Genomic DNA, 20,244 nt, shown 5'->3' with positions numbered 1-20,244 from the left:
AACATCGACAACTTGCCCTATGGCCCTCTCTTCGTCAACATCTTTATCATCGTCGACGCAAGGTCCAATTTTCTCGACCATTCCTCTCACATCGTCATCTAAGGAGGCAGAGCCCTCGTCGACAAAGCACTCGTAGTTGCCTTTGAAATCGAAGTTGACGACGGCATCATCGTCATCAGAAAAAGTGTCGTCAGCAAAGTCATCGTCATTGACGGCGAAGTTGGTGAGGTTACAGCAGTCGACGAGGTCGTCACCATCGTCAAGCATACAACCGTCAACGACGGCGCAGTCACTGGCGTCCATGAAGTCTTTGTTGTCGACGAAGCCACACCCAACGACGAAGTCATCGTCGTCGATGACGAAGTTTAAGGAAGAGAAGACATCGTCGTGGACCCAATCGTCGACGAAAATTGTGTCACTGAAGATCCTTTCACCAGCAAAGATACTGGCAACAGAGATTACACGGGAGCATACCTTGCCCAGTAAAATTACACCTCTTTTGTCCACTCATCTTCTGGAGGAGGGATAGTCTGAAGAAGAAGGAGGCCTTTTTGGGGACGCGTATAGCCCGTCCGAATTGCACGTTAAGTGTCAGCCATATGAGGACGAGGATGATGATCAACAGTACTATGGTCAGGCATATTTTGCTCAACCTGAACAAGGACACCAGCAGTACCAGGAAGATATGGTCGCGATGCCCTCTACATTACTATCAGATCTGCAGTTCATGTTACAAGATTACCGGTAGCGCTTCCCGCCTTCAGAGCTGGCTGGCTACTAGAACTCCACCTCCTTAGGTGGCATCACCAGTACGAGTGAATATTCCTACAGTACTTTCTGTACCAAATACTCCGCAATCTGTTCCTCTCCAGGAACTGGTCTTTTCAGGACAAGAGGGAGAGCTTCATGATACGGCCTCGGAATGGGATGATTACAGGATGTCTTTGACTGCCTCACCTACTCCTCCTCCGGTAGATTCCCCACCAGAGGATATTGGGGGATTTCACAATTTATTGGAGCGTGCAGCAAAAAGATTTGCTCTACCAAAGACTTCCAAGCAAGCTGTTTCCGATATCATTTGAAAGAGCCATTTCGTAAGTCTGTCAGAGCTATTCCCATAATTGATTATATCTGGGATGAAGGTATTAGGATCATGACAAACCCAGCATCGGTGGCGGCGGTGCTTCCATGTCTTGATAAAAAATATAAGACCACAGATGACTCGCCAGCGTGCCTCACAGGCCACCCAAAACCGGACTCAGTGGTCATGCAGGCAGCTCGACGCCGCTCAAAAAATCCTGTGGCACCTCTTTCCGCACCTCCGAATAAAGAGGGCAGACGTCTCAATTCCATCGGTAAATGATTCTCGTCAATGTCAGCACTGACAGTGAAGGCAGCAAACTCCTTGGCGATCTTATGGCGCTATGATTGTCAAATATGGTCAGACATTGCTTCGTATATTGACCAACTGCCGGAAGAGGCTAAGAAAGAAGCAAAAACAAATCTTGCATGAAGGGGAGAGAGCATCCAATTAAATAATAGATTTGGCCATGGATGTTGCTGTTACAGGGTTTAGGCAGCTAGATGGAGCAGCGGTTTTTCAAAGTCAGGGATGGCTCAAAGCCACCTAATTCCGTCCAGAGTTTCAAATATAAGATCTTGCACCTTCCATATGATGGGGAAGCTCTTTTTGGCAGCCGTGTGGAGGAGGCCATCAAGGTGGACACAGATACCGCCAAGTCGTTAGGGACGTTGCAGTTCAAAAAAGCTCCTTTTCGAGGATCAAAAGAGGACAGCCATCCTATATAGGAGGCAATCAGCAATACTGATACCCTGCCTATTCTTTGGGGTGCCAGTTTTACCAACCTCAATTCCAGCAGAAACAACCACCTCAGACATCCTATGTCAGAACAAATTGAGGAAAGACACCACGGGCTGGCAAAGATACTAGCCGCCGACAAGGATATAGCACAAGCTCCAACTCTTCTTTCCCCACATTCAATTCATTCACAAACCCATCCCTCCCACCTGTGAGGCAACATTTCCTACTACCTTCACCAATGGCAAACCATTATTACAGACTAGTGGGTTCTACGCCTAGTACTATTTAGATACACACTCAAATTTATTCGAAAACCACCTGCACCCACACCTCAAGCCTTTCCCCACAGGCATCTCAAAGCTCTTCAACAAGAGGTATAAAACATGCATGACAAAGGAGCGATAGAGAAGGTCTCATTGTCCAGCAGGGGCACAGGTTTCTACTACCGTTTCTTTTTGATCAGAAAGAAGTTAAGGCAGTGGTGACCAATTTTGGACCTCCGGAACCTGAATCTGTATTTGAAAAAGCAATAATTTTGGATAATAACATTGCAGGAGGTACTGAAGCTCCTAAACCAGCGCGACTAAATGAGAACACTAGACCTCCAGGATGCCTAGTTCCATATTCATATTCACCCAAAACACAGAAAATATCTGACATTGGTGGTAGCTGGATGCCACTACCAATCCAGATAACTCCCCTTTGGTCTCTGGTCTGCGCCCAGGATTTTTACAAAGTGCCTGGCTCCTGTTGCAGCATTTCTCAGACAACAGCAACATCAAGTCTTCCCATATTTGGACGACTGCCTGATCAAGGCACCTACCGGGACAGCAGTGAGAATGTCCATAAGGGCCTGCACAACTCTCTTCAAGAGGTTGGGTCTTACTATCAATCGACAAAAATCCAATCAGAATCCACCACAAAGGATTGTCTTCCTAGGAGCCCAGTTAGACACGGTTTGCTTAAAAGCCTATCCTGTACAGGAATGCCAGCGGCGGCTTCTCACTCTGGCAAATTCCATCAAAAGGAAAAAGTCTCTTTCGGCCCGACTTTACAAAATCCCTCTTGGGAATGATGTTGTCATACATACAGCTGATCCCTTTCTGTCGTCTCAAGTTGCGTCCAATTCAGTAGGAACTGGACAAGCAGTGGGTGCAATCCGTCGGCTCCTTCGACGACCTCATCAAGGTGGCTCCACGTATGGTGAAAGCCCTGGAGTGGTAGATAGACAAAAGCCATCTGTCAGTAGGGATGTCCCAGCAGCAAATGGCGACACCACTAGTAATTACAACGGATGCGTCCTCAGAAGCATGGGGAGCTTACCTCCAAGAGCTCCAAAGAAGCGCCAAGTGGTATCAGGCTCAGACTCAATCCCACATAAATTTGATGGAACTGAAAGCGGTGCATCTGGCACTACAGGCTGTTCTTCCCAGAATACGAGGTTCATCTGTGCTAGTCCGTACGGACAATACTACAACGACGCACTATATAAACAAACAGGGTGGCACAAGATCTCGCCATCTTTCCTGGGAAGCACAGAAGTTGTGGGAATGGGTCATAAGTCAAAGAATCTGCCTCCGTTGAGAACACATTCCGGGACATCAGAACATGATTGCGGACACTCTCAGCAGGCTCACAATATTGTGCCATGAATGGGAGCTGCACCAGCAAACCCTGCAGAGCATATTCCTATGCTGGGGCACACCTGAATTGGACCTGTTTGCAACTCCACAGAACCGCAAATGCTGGTACTATTCAAGTTGGAATCCCCAACAGGGGTTATGGGGGAATGCCTTTTCAATTGTAGGGTCCGGCATCTTTGCTTACTATTTTGCCCCCATTCCTCTTCTTCCAAGAGTCCTGAGAAAGATGAAGATAGAACCATGCAAACTAATCCTCATTGCCCCAGGGTGGCCAAGTCAACACAGGCACACAGAGCTGCTGCTTCTGTCACAGGTTCCACACTTCCAACTTCCAGTGTTTCTCAATTTTCTGACTATGAACCCGGGGCAGATCCTACACCCAGATCCCAGGAACCTACACTTATCGGCATGGCCCTGAATTCAATGAGTTCCAGCACTTGAACATTTCCGCTGAGTATCTAGATATCTTGGCCAGAGCAGACAGTACCAACAAGACGTACCGCCTCAAATGAAAGCATTTCTGCATCTGGTGCCATCAAGCGGGTATACATCCGCTGTCGTCCTCTCCTGAGCACGTCTTACCTGAGCTTTAGCAGCTAGCGAAATCAGGCTTGGCACATAGCTTGCTAAAGGTTCATTTAGCAGCCATTTCCCATTAGAGAAGATCACTTTCCTCTCCACCTTTGTGGTCCTCTAGAATAATCAAGGAGTTCCTCAAAGGGCTGTTTCATGTGTTTCCTCCTACAAGGCCTCCACCTCCAGCATGGCAGTTGAACACTGTTCTCTCACAGTTGATGAAACCCCCTTTCGAACCAATTCACACAGCAAAGATCAAGTTCCTGTCATGGAAGTTGGCATTGCTTCTTGCCTTGACCTCAGTCAGATGGGTCAGTGAAATTCAGGCTTTCGTAATAGAGAAAGCCTTCTTGCAATTCAAAATGGACGGATTGCTGCCCTGCCCAAATCCAAAATTCATACCCGAAGTTCCATCTGATTTTCACCTTATTGAGCCTGTGGTACTTAAGACTTTCTTGCCGAATCCAACGACATCTGCAGAGAGGGCTCTTCACTCATTGGATGTCAAGCGTTGCCTAAAGTTTTATCTGCATAGGACACAACCTTTTCGCAAGACTTCCCAATTATTTGTCACATACAGTGCACCAAGGAAAGGTTTCCCGCTCTCCAAGCAAAGTATTTCCAGATGGATCGTAAGTGCCATAACATTTTGCCATCTCAGAGCAGGTAGACCTCTGTCTTCGCGAGCCCGAGCCCATTCCACAAGGGCGATTTTGACGTCTACAGCTTTGTTTGCGGGAGTGTCACTTCCTGAGATTTGCCGTACAGCAACGTGGAAGAATAGACACACATTTACCTGGCACTACTGCAGTCTGAAATGACACGGCGGTGGGTCAAGCAGTACTTCGGCACCTGTTCCATTAAAGTGAGTCACCCTTGTCCACCCCCCACCTCTTTAGCTGTATCACATTTCCATAAGTATACCAATTGCTATGTTTAACGTTTCAAGGTATGTTCCTTAACTGTTATGGATATGGTTATAGTGGTTATATTGTTTAGTGGCTGCTTGCAGGTTTTACTGTTACTGTTACATATTCCTGTTAAGCTTTTCAAAGTTATGGTTAATGTGCTACTCAACTGCTTGCTATTCTAATTCAAGCATGTGAATCTATGAAAGAAATAAGGTACTTACCTGTAACTATTGTTCTCCAGTATTGGAAGCTTTCATAGATTCACATGCGACTCAGCCTTCTCCCCGGGGTAAGCTCACCTTTGTCTGTCTCAGCATATTAACTTTAAAATCTGAGGTACTGAGCTTCTCTCTGGACTGTTCTAGAAGGTGATTCATGCTGATTGGTTAAGGCAAAGCTTTAGTTCCCTTGCTTAGGAGCTATTATTACTGCATTCACCAGACACGTAGAGGAGGAGTTTACCAAGCAGGAGAACTTGAGAGCCTTCAGATGGGAGTTATACAAATAATTAAAAGCAAGCATCCAAAGTAGAATAGCTCATCACTACGTGGGTTCCAGCAGCCCATTATTTATATAACAAACGCATTAGAAAAGGACTGCTTCGTGCAACACATCATTTAGTCCATGGGATCTCTTTGAAATCTACAGCCCCATGACTTTGGAAAACACTTCCTCTGAATTTAGACTCGAATTTCCCGAGCTCACAATTCTGCTCTTCTCATTTTACACGTGTTTCATGGCTGCCAAAATAGATCTGAGTGCCTGTTGTAAATGTTGCAAACAGGTTGGACTCGTGGTAGGGCTCTCTTTGTCTTTTATCCTCCCATCGACGATAAAATGAGCTCCACTGCCTTGCCAAATGCTAAGGGACAATTCTGTGTCTTATCGGTACAATTTTAATGATCAATGACATCATCAATATGACCCTTCATAATAACAATGAGGAGGCAGAGATCACATGCTGAAGATCCCAGCAGATGCTGTCAGATTCGGTGCACGATGACTGGTTGGTCAGTTTTGCAATAGCTTATCATATATATTGTATAAGCTTTCCTTTCGTTGCATAGATGGGAGTCAATCGCTGCCCGCCTTTGATAAGATTTCAATAGTTTTCCATCTAGTACTGTGGTCCCCAAATGATCATTTAAGCACCCTGACTCTTGAATCCAAAGGCTCAATAACCTTTTCTTTGTGGCCTCGAAAAGGCCCCACTTGAGGTTGTCCTGAGAGAAAGAATGTGTCCACCCCAGGACCCATGCAGACCTCACAACCTACGAGTACAAAGCCTCCGGGGGACCTGGGAATGGACAGATGGGCCCCACCACCATCCAGCACTGTGAACGTTGTGCGCTACTTGAAGTGTTGCGCTCATGAAGCTTCATCATGGTTAGGCGCTTGATTGGCAAAAGTAGGATACACTTCTGGAAGCTCTGTCGATTTGCAGAGAGAAAAGTCACTGAGAACTATAGTTTAGTCTTGATTAGATATTAGCATTTTCCAAAATATCCACAAATCGTTTATTGGCTGAAAAGAAGCATTTCGGTCTGCTTTCAAAGTATCAGGAAAAGGGGCAGTTTATAGTAGATCACATCTTAACCTTTGGACCTCTGTCCTATTTCCTCCGGGGCTGTAGCCCAAGCTGCCAAGGTGTGTGATGCAGTGAAGGGCCAACTGCGGCACTCCTGCGTCACTGCCCAGTGGGTGGGGTCTGCTCACGGCAGTCCAGACTGCCTCATGTTCTTCGGAAAGGAGTTGTAGGCCAGTCCTGTCACTTTGGGGGACTATAATGGAGCTCCCTAGGCATGGACCTCCTGCCTACATGCCTGTCTCCATGCCACCTCATTACTTATTGTGCCACCAGCCCAGAGTAAGTTTGGGGCACTTCTGTGTTATGTCCCTGCAGGAAGGGAAGCAGCGCTCCTGGTGATGGGAGGAACTTGGAACATTGTCTCAGTTGCATGAATCCGGACCTCAGGGGTCATTATGAGACGTCACAAGGGGCATGTGTTTTTCTGAGAGAGAGAGACTGTGTTTGTCATGCTTTCAGAGGTCTGCCGCATAAATATGAGTATGTCGCGTTGAGAATGTGTAAATGAGTTCTAGTGAGGAAGTTTTGGGGAGCACGTAGATAACACTGGCTTCATGACCCTGATACCTACACAGAGGCAGGAAGAGGTTCATTTAGGGTTTGGTGGCGCAGTAGCCCTGGTGTAAATCAGGGGCCTCTCACACTGCCAAAACCATGGAGCCTCTTCAGAAGTGGGGGAACCATATGACTTTCAATGCCACAAGCTCTTGTACCTACGCCCTTCTAAACGTAAAACCATTGCCCATCTGCCTACTTAGCTAGGCCTTCTGACGTTCATGTTTTCTACCCAGGGCTACCAGACCAGGCAGGGAGGACCACGAAAAAGAAAACCGTGCCCACGTCCTGCAGTATGAAAACTACCTGCGCATCAGGGCTACTTGTATCAGTTGAAGCACTTTTGCAGAAATTTCCTGCTGCTGGGGGGTGTGGCCAGCATCCGTGCAAGATGGCGGCTCCATTCTAAGCTCTGCCAAGCCTGCCACTTTATAAGCTGCTTTTTCCCGCCCTGAGCACCTTCCTGACATCCCACAGTGAGGACTAGGGCCTCGTCATGGAGGAGTGCTTCTTTTGAGGGTCCTTAAGGATCTGGGCCCTCGCAGGGTCTGTTTCCCGACACGCCTTCCAGCGCAACCATTAAGGTGATGGCGTCTGATTTACAGGTGATCGAATGCAACTGATTGCGGATAACACCAAATCTCCCACGAGACCTTCAGCAGGCATTCCAAATGACGCCACGGCCCTAGGTTGACTATCGATCATTGTGTCTACCTGGTGAGCCTCTCCTTCTTCCCCATGCCTAAAGAACGTGCATGCTGATCTGCTTCTGCAGCGTGATCCAGGCAGTGCCCTTCGCAGCCCCTGCTTCTCAGTCTCCACCGGTATCTTAGCGCTGCCCCTACCATTGCCATTATCGCCATTAACGCTGCAACCTCAACCTGGATGGCTGTCCTCTAATATAGCTATCTACTGATCCTGCATCGAAATGGTTTCAGCTTGCCGTACTAATAACTTATAAACTATGGGGGGCTGCCATAACCCATTGAATGAGACCGGGTCTGAGTTTGGGATCCCCACCTGGCACAATCTCGCCTCTCCTCCTGCTTTGCTCTCTAAGCCCGTGGTTCCAACTGGCTTCAACTGCCTTCTGACCTATCTCTGCAGGAGTATTCCAACGTATTTGAATGCCTGGCTTCTGACCTGGTTCTTCAGGAATATATGGACGCAATTATCATTATTTAGCTTTAACACTGCAGTACTGTTTACACCCTAACATCTACAACGGAGACCTAAATCTTTCAGCTGGCCTCATAATCTCCACAAACAGTGCTCAACTTTCAGCGTTTTGTGTACAGTGCCTATTACTGCATCTTCCAATCATCCTGGAAAGCTAGCGCCCTGCAAGTGTGAGAGGGGTTTCTCCCTTCCAGGCCACTACAAGGATCACACTGTTACCGGAGAGGATAGTTATGGTAAGGTTGTGACCCAGATTGATGTCATAACTGAGTCCTCGCATCTCGATTCCCTACTGCAAACCACGTTGCCCAAGGGCCTCCACCTCTGCTCATTGCTCCACTAGACAGCACTGGAGGTCCCACAATCATGGCAAACCAGAGGGATCACAAGTCACTCAAAGACAAATAAACCAAAACCGGACTTAAACTATCAAAACATGAAGCTCTGAACCCTGACTCTCCTATCAAAGAGGAACATGAGAACAAGTCCACCCTCGAAATGATACTCAAAAAACTGAACAATGTCCACGACATTGTCCAGCGCATTAGGACCAACACTGATGTTACAAACAGAAGTCGCCATGATCAGAAGATACCTTAAGAAACTTAATCTGAGAGTAACGAACGCAGAAAGTCATATAAGCATTACTGAGGATCGCTTGGCATTGCAATCCAAACACCTTCTCAAGAAGGACAACTTAATCTCTACTCTTAAACGCAAATTAGCTGAGTTAGAAGACCACAATAGAAGGGGGAACCTCAGAATCTTTGGTCTTCCAGAAGGATCAGAAGACAAAGCCCCTTCCGCTATCACCTTCCTTAACACATGGATCCTGTAGACTCTGGGTATTACTTTCAGTAAAGCATTTGAAATAGAATGCTCTCACAGGGTACCCTCATTCAAGCCTAAAAACAAGCCCACCCCACTGGCACTGATTTTTCGTCGTTTGTGCTACCAGCATGTAGAACTCATCTTATCGCATATGAAGAAAACAAAGTCGCTGATACTGTCAGGGTTCCTAGCCCTCAAATTACCACTGTTAGATATAGCAATCCAGCACTCCTTTATTGGCCCAGCCAAATTCAAGATTGTCTACCACGGCAAGACCCACGTCTTCTCTGGCCCCAGTGACCTGCGAGTATTCCTGGACAATTCTGTAGAGACCCATAATGAAGACTTCTTGAGTGGCCCCAGCTAAAGACAATGGACATTATCTATTTGCTCAGTCCACCTGCAGAATATCCTTTACAGTTATTTAGAATGTTTTAAAAACTCACGTAATGCTCAACATGCTTGTACAATATGACATGTCGTCAGTGGTGATCGGTATGACTTGCGGGTGGTGAGGCGGGCGCGGTGGGGGGGCGTGCAGGGGATAGCGTGGAAATAAAATTAGACACTTAACTTGGCGCCGGGTGCCGCGCCTTTGCTCCTGCTCTCCTCGTGGGACTCGAGGAACAGGAAGCCAGGAAGAACAGCCAGGCTCCCCTGACCAATCACAATGCTGCAATGCAGCGTTGTGATTGGTTTTGAGCGTCCTGGTTCGACGCTCAACCAGGAAAAAGGGGCCTTGGCATGTTCTCCACGCAGGCTGTAATGCAGTTATTATCATTATATATTTCCTTTACTTTGCACTGCTCAAAAGCTTAAAATGGGGTGACGCTCCTCCGCCATAGCGGAGGAGCCGCCACTGCATGTCGTACCAGAGTACTATATTGTTCCTAATACTTCTAATGCATCGATGTTTTGCATTTCATGTTCCATACCCCTCCATACGCTCCCAAATGCCACGCATATTTCACGCCTGATTCACACATGTCCTACATAAGTTCCATGCACTATACCTTCCGGGCCTGCTGTGCCACTATGCCATAATATGAATCCTCAAGTGATATAGACACTCTACTTTTCTCCCCTACAAATCTCTCCCTGGCACTACACAATACCTCTTGCTCGTACACTGTTTGGCGTTAACTTGTCTAACGCCCCTCCCATTACCCTCTGCAGCACGTCCAATTGTCCTACTGATATGTCCTGCACCCCAGAGCATGGCCTAAACTCCCTTAGTACACTCGCCCTATGCATAACCATACAGCTTTGCATGTGGCCTGATAAATTGCCCATCTTGAACCCAACATACTCTTGCTTCATACGACCTCTTACACTGAGACTGCGCTCCCTGCTCCCTACCTATAAACAGTCATCCTACCCATGGCCTAAGTATAAAGTGCACATATTTACAATCTCCACCCTAAGTGGTGCTTTACTGAGACCACTGTGTTTGTCCATGACACTACAATATCCTTCAGACTACATGCGCTTGCTCTGCACTCTAATGACACTTGACGTCTCACAATATTTCCTCATACGCCCCCATAGTTTTGTGCATGTCTGTCCTAATGTATTTTTGCAGTTGCTATTGTTCTAGAATAATGCTATTGTTCTAGAAAATTGCTCGTGATAAATTGTAATAATCTCTGTATGTTCTCTGTTCGCATTTATTGCCTGTCAGGGCCATACTGATTATACAATATCAATCTGTAATTGTTGCGTCTGGCCTGTGCCTTCCTTTTTCACCTTTATTGGTTGTAATTCACTGCTTGTATCTTGCAAATGACTTCCACTGCCCTGCATTCTACACCTTGTCTCTTCAGAATTTTGCTCCCAATCGGAGTATGTTTGCTCTACTTATGACCCCCAGTTCTATCCCCAACACTAGCTGTCTCCTTCCACTCTCCTCCTACCCTAAGTCTTGTGATTCCCATGATCCCTCACTGGCTGCATCACAACCTGTGTCCACCTATGATACCATGCCTTTCATAATCCCGTTCATCCGCCAATGGTTGACTCCAGCCCCCCCATGCTTAAAGTGATTTCCATTAACGCCAAAGGACTCAACCACCCTGTGAAGCGAAGACTATTTTCCGACTACTGACACTCTCTTAAGGGTGACCTGATTTTCTAGCAGTAGAGCAAAATTGGCTAGAAGACGCACTCTCCCTCCGCCCGGGAGGGGAATCAGAATTTGCCAGTTCCGCCACTTTCTCCCAAAAAATAGGGTCCTCACACTGATCTCCAAGAATTCTGGCCTCTCAGATGGCTGATTACGTGACAACAAAACTCAACTATGGAAATCTATGCAGTTAATATATACGCCCCTACCACAGACGACCCTAAATTTTGGGATGTCCTCTCTGTCAAATTTGAACCCTTCCCCCAGATGAGCGGATTATGCTTGGTGGCAACTTCAACCTCCCAATCGACCCCCTCCTAGTGCCTTCAGATATAGAATCCCTAGATCCTATAAAGCGCTTCATGCCTTGTGTTTGGCTCGCAAACTAGCTGATGTCTGGAGACTCCACAACCCCTCTGGCAGCGAATTTACCTTTTTCTCACCCCCACATAATACTTTCTCCAGAATCAACCTTCTCCTAGTTGATTCCACTCTCCTTCCATATGCCACCTCTTCCTCTATAGAACCGATCATTAATTCAGACCATGCAGCCGTCTCAATACATCTCCAGATCCTTCCCACCTCCCCAAGTCAAAGGCCTGGTGTATGAATCTAGAGATCTCGGAAGATGCAAATGTGTTCAAGGACCTCCATGATGAACAGCCCAATTCATTCAGATTACCCAAACTCTGTATCCTCTATGGTCAGTCTCTGGGACTCCCTGAAATGCTACTGTAGAGGCCAAATCATAAGCTGAATGTCACGGAAAAACAAACTTATTCAGTCATCCCTAGACCAATAGACTTTAGAAATAAAAGTCAAGGAACTGAGCTATTGGCCAAATAATGACCCAGTTACCCTGATGATCCTAATGTGGCTTAAATATAAATTAAATTCTGTAGTCAGTAAATGCACACATCTTTGGGTCGATGTCCTAAAAGATAAAAAACAGTTTTACCTTAATAAAGCTGGAAAGTCCCAGCCGGCCTACCTCAAGTTTAAACATAACTCTAACCTAATCCAGTCGATCAAAGATGAACATAAAAAAAGACATACTTCATCTGAAATGATACTTAAAGTCTTCCAACGCTTCTACGTCAAATTATACACTCCCTCAGTCTACACATCCCTGGACACTTGCTCAAACTTTCTGAAGTCTCTACCAATTAAGCAAATCTCCGAATCTGATCGAACTTTGCTAGCCAATCCAATCACTAGAGAGAAGTTCTCGCAAGCCATCAAAAGTATCTTTTACGTGTCTTGGCTATGGCCGCCTAGGGTCCATCCTTCAACCTCCCTGCAGCAACTCTCTCGCCGTATTTTGCGCTTGCCACTGCCGCAGCACGAGCTTTCCTTTTTTGTTCAAAGTATCTTATTAGCATTTTTAATATGAAGAGAAACAATACAGAAGGAAACAAGGAGGGAGAAGGAATAAAATGAAGTTGAATCATTAGCACTGTCAAGATATGTACACCAATATGAGACTCATGGTTATTATCAATAGAGTTCGTAAATTGTCATTAGCTGTAAACGATGCCAGGGGATTGTAGTGGAAAATAAGCGCGTAGATGTGTGAGGCAGGTATAGAGCGATAGACAGTAGGAGATATTATAACTCTTGAGGGGTGCTAGTCAGAAATATATGTATATTGTACATATCCTTAGAAATGTTTCTGGCGTAATGAAGGGAAGAGGTGGTGTCATGTGAGTCAATAGCAATGGTGTGAAAACCTACGTAGTGCTGATGATGGGAGAACCTGTGCCCAGGGGGAGGATTGGAGGATTTCCCATTAGGAGGATGGGTTGTGAGTAAAGTGATCTAGTGCTTCCCAAATATGTTGGGAGGTTACATGGCTACTTTTGTTACTAGATTGGGTTATGTGTGTGCTTCTAAAATAGGTTACCAGGCCCACCAGGTATGATACAACACATTGTTGCGAGACTTCCAATTGATCAGTATTACTTTGATGGCAATGGTAAGTAGGAGGTCAAGGAGGGAAAGATCCGTGTCAGAGAGATCAATTGGGGGATCTGCCAGATGAGATCCTAGTAAAATAAGTGGGAAGGACTATGAAATGGTCTTTTTCAATATTCTTTTTAATTGCAGGGAAACATCCCGCCAGTAGGAGTGTAGATGAGGGCAAGAGAAGAACATGTGTTCTTCGTCAATAGGGGATGAGCCACATGCCCAGCACGTGTTGGCATCCTTGAGTTTTAATCAGAACAGTTTTGCAGGGGGTCCAGTACAGGAAGTGTGCAGCGAAGAATTTGGTCTGGGTCAGAGAGGGAATTAGTTTGTGTGATCGTACTGTCCTCACTCGGGGGAGCAAGGCTCTTAGAAGAGAAGTAGGAGGCCCATTTCTGTGCTGAAGGTGAATGGCATGGGAATTTGGAAGTGGTAAGTATTTTGTAGAATTTTGAAGTAGCATGGCCATTTGATAATATCAGTTGGAGTTTCCATAGTGAGGGTGAATCATTCATGGCATCAAGCTTAGAAATTCTGCCCTTAATTTGAAGAAAATCACAAAAGTCCATGTTGGAGAGGTCATGCTTGTGTTGTAGGAAGGCAAATGAGAGTGGTCTGGTACTATCGCAGATATAGTTGCAATCCGTTTACTTGCCCATATTGGGCCGATGTTTAGAGAGTTAGCAATATATAGATTCCTATTGTATCATAATGACGCTAGGGTTCAATTATGAATATTGGTCACCAGTTTTGCATCTAAGGAATGTATGGTGGATATAGCATCCTTAAAGAATTAACAGGACTGGGTATAAGGAAATTGTGTCATCGTCTTTGTGTACAGAAGTGGGAAGGAGTGGCAGATGGAGAGTTCCACATTGAGCCATACAAGCTTTTTTAACAGGTTAGTTTCAAACCACCATGAGCCTTGAACTGCCAGGTAGGCAGTTTGGTAGGTGATCCAGTTAGGGAAGTTTCAACCCCCTCCTTTCACAGGCATTCTTAGCTTTTTAAGGCAACTTCTGGGTTTTGTATTATTCAATAGGAAGTGTGAAACATTAACAAAAAAGTTTGGGGAGAGTCAAGTAGGTAACATGCTCAATAAGAAGTTAATCAGTGTTTAACCATCATTTTGATGGTTTCAAATCTACTCAACCAGGAGATATGTTTTGGTGACCACGTCGAAAGTAGCTCTTTTATTTTATTTAGAGTTTTGTTTTCATCGGTGGAAACTAATTCAGCAAGGTCCTTACAAAACCAAATCCCAAGGTATTTGATAGTAGATTTCCATTGGAAGTTGGATGAACCACTCATTGAGGGAGGGCAGTGATTGTTCAGCGTGAGGGTTTCAGTCTTGTTCCTATTCAGGGAATATCCGGAAAAGTTGTAAAAACGAGCAATATTGGGTAGGATCGCAGTAATCACAAGATTCAGGGATTCTGTGAATATTAGAATGTCAAGATCATATGTAGCCATTTTATATGGGATGTTGTCAATGGAAATGCCTGGGATGTTGGGTGATTCATTTAGCATCAGGGGCAAAGGGTCAATGGCGAGTAAGAACAGTAGCTGGGATAGGGGACACATCTGTTGCATTCCCTGTTGAAGCACAAAGGGTTGTGATAGGGCTCAGTTAATTTTGATTCTGGTGGAGGTGTTGGAGTATAGGGTCATAGTCATTGTGATATACTCCTTCCTCAAAGCGTGTCTTGAGAGAACAGCTTTGAGGTATGGCCAGGAAACTTTGTTGAAAGCCTTCCATGTGTCTAGGGCTATAGCCGCTGCCAGTAGGGAAAGAGGATTGGAGACTCTTTCAAAGATATGGGAGAAAAGGCGTATGTTGTCACTAGCTAGGCACCCTTTGATAAAACCAGATTGGGTGGGATGGACTAGTTTGGGACTGAAGGGGGTGAACCGGTTAGCAAGGATTTGTGCATAAATCCTAGCTCAAGTACACCACACATAACACGCCAGACTAGTAACGTGGGCCCGTTTGGTTGCAGATTAGTGCTAAACTCAAATATAGTGCCTGATGGGACAGGGAGTAGTTATTGAAAATACGTGAAAACAGTGCCTAGATTAGCCAGACTAATGGAAAATATTGATGGAGGTACAAAGGGAGTCCCCTATCTTAATATCCAAAACAGTGAAAACAAGCATGGAATCGTTTCTTACCCTAGTTCAGTTATTTTTGGGTATTGCTCATCAAATACTTGGTTGCCAGCGCAAAATGTATACCTACATGCAGACAAACCTGAATTAGGGAAAGAATCTACTGTGAAACATTAGTCTGCTCCTCTTCCATTTATATATTGACTTTATGTCCCCTACTTTTCATCTTCTTTCCAAACTATGTTTTAAGGCACTCATGTAAATTGTTTTAGTCATGGTAACAAGTGTTCTTTCTTGGCTGTCACTGCAAACCTAACATATTAATGAGTCTGGTTCTACATTCCCGATTAAACATTACAAAATGTGTTGAATAGCAATACCTGCATCATTGTTGCTTCCATGACTCTCTGGTAAAATGTTCCTCTTTTTGGCTGATATTGTTTTACCCACGGTGAATGTATTCTTTTTCCCTTTGGAAACATATAATAGAACGTTAGTTTACAGAAAAATCTGTCTAATAACTTTAGCAAAAGCTGGATAATCAGTATATATACCTTAATATAGTGTCATGTATTTTATGCTTGAGTAAGAAACAGTGTCCATTAAGATACATTTCACATTCCCAGGTATACAACATTCAACAGAGACCCTACATCTTCCTTAAGGTACCGAAATGATTAGGTAAATCAGGTTAAACCAATGAACTACTATTTCTTCTATACCAAACAAACTGCTACCATTGCTAGTTGCCTTAGCTCTATTGATACACTGCCTTATTAGACCCAATTACAAGAGAGATTTTCTGGGGAATCTTTGACAGCATTCTGTTTCCTCCAGAGATCCTAAATAGATCATGTTCATGTGCACCCTTAACGTAATTTCCAACAGCTTCCCCCTTGGTAGCTACAGTCTTGTTGCCACCAAAATTATGTTGAAGCCATGAATCAACGTCGGCCTTTCTACTAAGATGGAATGGTTTGGTATCTCTAACCAACATGTCATATATCTTCAAGATCCACCGCTTTAGAAACGCAGATCTGTCTCGTTTCTCTTCCCGTTTCGATGAACTTGTAGCATTACTCACACACAGACATAAACTCATCTCTTGCTAAAAAGTTAGAGTCTTAAGGGAGCTTAGGAGCGTGTCCCCACAATAATGAATATGACAGTCTATCATATATATTAATACCAAGTCATTTAATTCAAAAATACCATTGTCATTAATAATGAGAAAAATCTATATTTACAGTCCATTCATAAAGCAGTTTATAATGATCAGATTCCAATCAAAATAAAAACATGAATAGATTAATGATGAAACTTATCTCCCTACACCCCCTTCTGGGCCCATCCCATGCAGTCCACCCACTTCGCTCCAGTACACATTGTGGATAGAGAAGTGCCTGGGTAGTTATAAGGATGGGCGTGGTTGCAAAGCTGGTTGGATTCAAGGGCTGGTGGATGGATAAATGAATGGGTGTCAGTGGATCGTGGTTTATGGACAGTTGGATGAATAGGTGTGGGTAGATGTGTATGGATTTATGTCTGTTGATAGGATAAACAGGAGTGCATGTGTGGATATCTATGAGTTGAAAAATATATGGATACATGACTGTGGGTGGTGGACAAATGAAAGTGGATGGCAATGATTTTCAACTATATAGAGAGTTAATTTAAAAGCATTTATGAAAAATCCACACTCATGCGTTCATCCGTTTGAAACCTGGTGTGTACAGCTGAGTGAATGGTCCTTCTCTCTGTTTGGGTATTCATTCCATTTTTGGGCTATGTCTTTGTGGCTTGGAAGATCACTTGAAACTCTAATGGTCTTTTTGGAAGATGTATACATCCCTGATTCCATTTCAGTGGTGCACTGAGACCATTGTTTTGAGGGCCTCTTTGTGGAAATCCTGTGTGGGCATGAGTCCCACAGAAGGTAATGGAGAATACAGGACTTACACCCAGCCGCAGCCTGTTTAGTTAAGATCGGTGGGGCCGGGAAAGGGGGTTTTCGACTGACGAGAGAAAATTCATTATTCATTTAACTTTCCCTCCTGATCATCTGTCGAATCGCCCCACCCCCCCTCCCCAACTTGGCCCCACCGCTCTTACCTGCTGCTGCTTACACCTCATCAAAAATACATTTTACTACATTTTTTACACTAATTTTAGGCTCCAAAGCCTCACTACGCGCACTCAGCTTTAAGTTTCAAAATAGCAGAAAGCATTTCAGGCAAGAACAAAAAACACAACAAGGTGAAGCAAAGGTCACTTACGTGCTTTGCATCTTGGAAGAATCAAGAGTGGAAGTGCTATGATGAGGATCAGCAAGAGCACCGCTATCACAATGACTGGGCAGATAATCAGCCACGTTGAAGATGGACCCTTCACTGTCAAAAGAAGGAAGCACTGCCAGTTACTATCTTTTTTTGTTTTTGTTTAGGTGTTGCAGTCCTTGCTTATACCACGAAGCTCACTGAACAATCATGCATGAACTGAATGTAGCAGATTGTGCCCGAAAAGATTTTACTCCTTCGAACATTGTGCTTAAATTATCAGTTAGCGATTGGATATTCAAAAGCCCTGATGAAGTTCCCACTTGGCACAACTGGGAACGAAACGCGTTGGCAGTTTGCCGGTTTTAGAGATTAATTGAATAAAATAAGTTATTTTGGAATCACTGATTACGTGTCTGACTCCGCTACGAGTGCACCTTCTGCTCTTTCTTGAAAACTTTGGCTGCCATTTGCACCTTGGGACGACGGGTGCAGGAAGAGTTTTGCACCACCCTGTAATCTATTGTACATGTTGATAGGTTGAGCTGGACCTTGGTTTGTCGTCTGTTCTTGTTGGGTTAATGAACTGAATGTAATTTCTGTAAAGCCTGAGAAGAAGCATGCTCATTTTACTGCAGGTTTTACTGACTAACCTATGAGCTATCCTATGTTTGCTTGAAGGGCCATTTAATTGCACATAATTCACCTACAAGGCTCAATTGACAAAGTGTCTGGTCCTTGGGTTCTGAAGGATTCTACCTGGTTCCTCCCCACCTTGTCCTTTTGTCGGATTTAATATTTAATTCCATGACTTATGAAATATGTATTAGAGGCAAATTGCAAGGGACTTCATTTCTTTAAAGAAAACACTTGTTATTCATTTCCAATTAATGGCAGCCATCTGTACTGTAATCTAACCGCCTGAAACATCTTTCAGATGGCCATGTGCAAGAGGAATTCACAAAAATGTTCTCAAGATTTTCGAGATTTCTTCATATTTGTACCAGTGCAAATCACAGTGATTACAAGCTGAAACTAAAATCAATTAGGTCTGAATCAAGCACATTGTAATTAACAGAAAATGCAAGGCAATTATTTGCACTTTGGGCCCATCGTGCCTAAAAAGGTGTACAACAATCTCGATGCATACATAATTCACAAGCACCCACTTTTAATTTGGTGCATAAAATGGCAACATATAACCACATATACATAACATTGGCCAGATGTGCCAAAGATCTGTTTGCAATGCATTTATGTTTTTTCACAGCAACTTCTTTGAGACCTGACCGTCATCGAGTGCTCTGACTGATGTATCAGTCTCCGCCACAATGTAAATGACCATTCAGTAATATTTGCAGATTTCTTCTCCGCTCCAAAGATATTTTTGAGACAAGATTCTGCTTACGAATTCAATGAAGGGGCAGGGATGACGGCCTGTGTACAGCCAAAAGGGGCGTGTGCAGCTCTTAAATTTCAGATTCAAGAATGTGGTGCACATCCGGTTGAAACGCGATCCAGGAGACAAGGGAAACGTCGGGCGTACTCGCTACAGACCTGCCAACGGCTTATGCCGTAAAAAGTACGTTGAAACTGCCACACTGTGGTTTGAATTTTCTTGAATCTGAAATTTAAGAGCCGCACTCGGTTGTGCCCAGGGCTTTAAGTGGGGGGGTCTGTGGGGGTCTGACCCCCCCAGTCTTTTTTGGGGGGCCTCGAAAGGGGTCTCATAGGGGGCTCTATTTCGGGCCTCAATGGTCAAAGGTAGGGTAACATGTTTACCTGGGATGTATGACGTTACAACGCATACTATTACAACGCATACCATTACAACGCATTTTTTACAACGCAAGTACTACTACAATGCATTACTTTACAACGAATACTTTTACAACGCAAAACCTATTAAAATACTGAAAAGTGCTGTTACAACGAAATCTATTACAACGCATACCATTACAACGCGATTTTTTTTTTTATTATTTAAAAGTACAATAAAATCTGGCACGGGATGCAGGGAAATTAGGGGTTTTAGGGTGGGGAAGTGTATTAAAATGTGGAGAAAAACTGAGCGTAAATCTACTGAAATGCATTACCAAATTAATACTCGAGTATTAAAATTAATACTCGAGTATTAAAATTAATACTCAAAATCCCCAATAAAATTCCGTTTTCACACATTTCAAAGTTTAACAAAAAGAACGATAGATTTAACAACAGTGCTTACACATTTTTATCATGATTAAATCGGAAAGTAAGTAAACAGAGTAAAACAGAAGACACATACACATAGGCGCCATTTTAACCATCTCACTTGTAAAACTTGTCCTACAACACTTTCTATGAAAACAATACCAAAAGACATGTTCCAAAATGGATGCCAAAACGGAGCAAATGAGTGAAAACAATACATTTTAAAATGCATTTTTAAATTATCATTTTCCACAGTAAAATAAATTATAAAAAAAAACACATCGAACGCAGTTTTTAAAAAAATTAATAGTGACACAGAGTAAAACTTATAAATACCAGGAAGACACCATTTTGCAATCAGTTGATTATCAACTACCAGAGAGACCAGACGTCAAAACCTGACCCTCTGTCACCTCCACTGCGACCTCCTCAGAGAGAGCACTGAATTCCTTCGGAAAACCATTATTAGTAGAC

The 20,244-nt window shown here is 44.1% G+C and overlaps 1 protein-coding gene across 1 annotated transcript in view; it reads right to left on the bottom strand.

Annotated features, from left to right (window-relative positions):
• MILR1 (mast cell immunoglobulin like receptor 1) overlaps positions 1–20,244 on the bottom strand; it is a 204,818-nt gene that overhangs the window by 59,048 nt on the left and 125,526 nt on the right. The window contains exons 6-7 of the mRNA XM_085617242.1: positions 17,578–17,691; positions 15,682–15,771 (exon numbers count right to left, since the gene is read on the bottom strand). Of these exons, the coding sequence (XP_085473368.1) occupies positions 15,682–15,771; positions 17,578–17,691 (204 nt within the window). The remainder of the gene's footprint in view (positions 1–15,681; positions 15,772–17,577; positions 17,692–20,244) is intronic.

This window comes from Triturus cristatus, chromosome 7 (genome assembly GCF_964204655.1).
Source record: "Triturus cristatus chromosome 7, aTriCri1.1, whole genome shotgun sequence".
Taxonomy (NCBI): Eukaryota; Metazoa; Chordata; class Amphibia; order Caudata; family Salamandridae; genus Triturus; species Triturus cristatus.
This window is presented reverse-complemented; position numbering and strand designations above follow the sequence as displayed.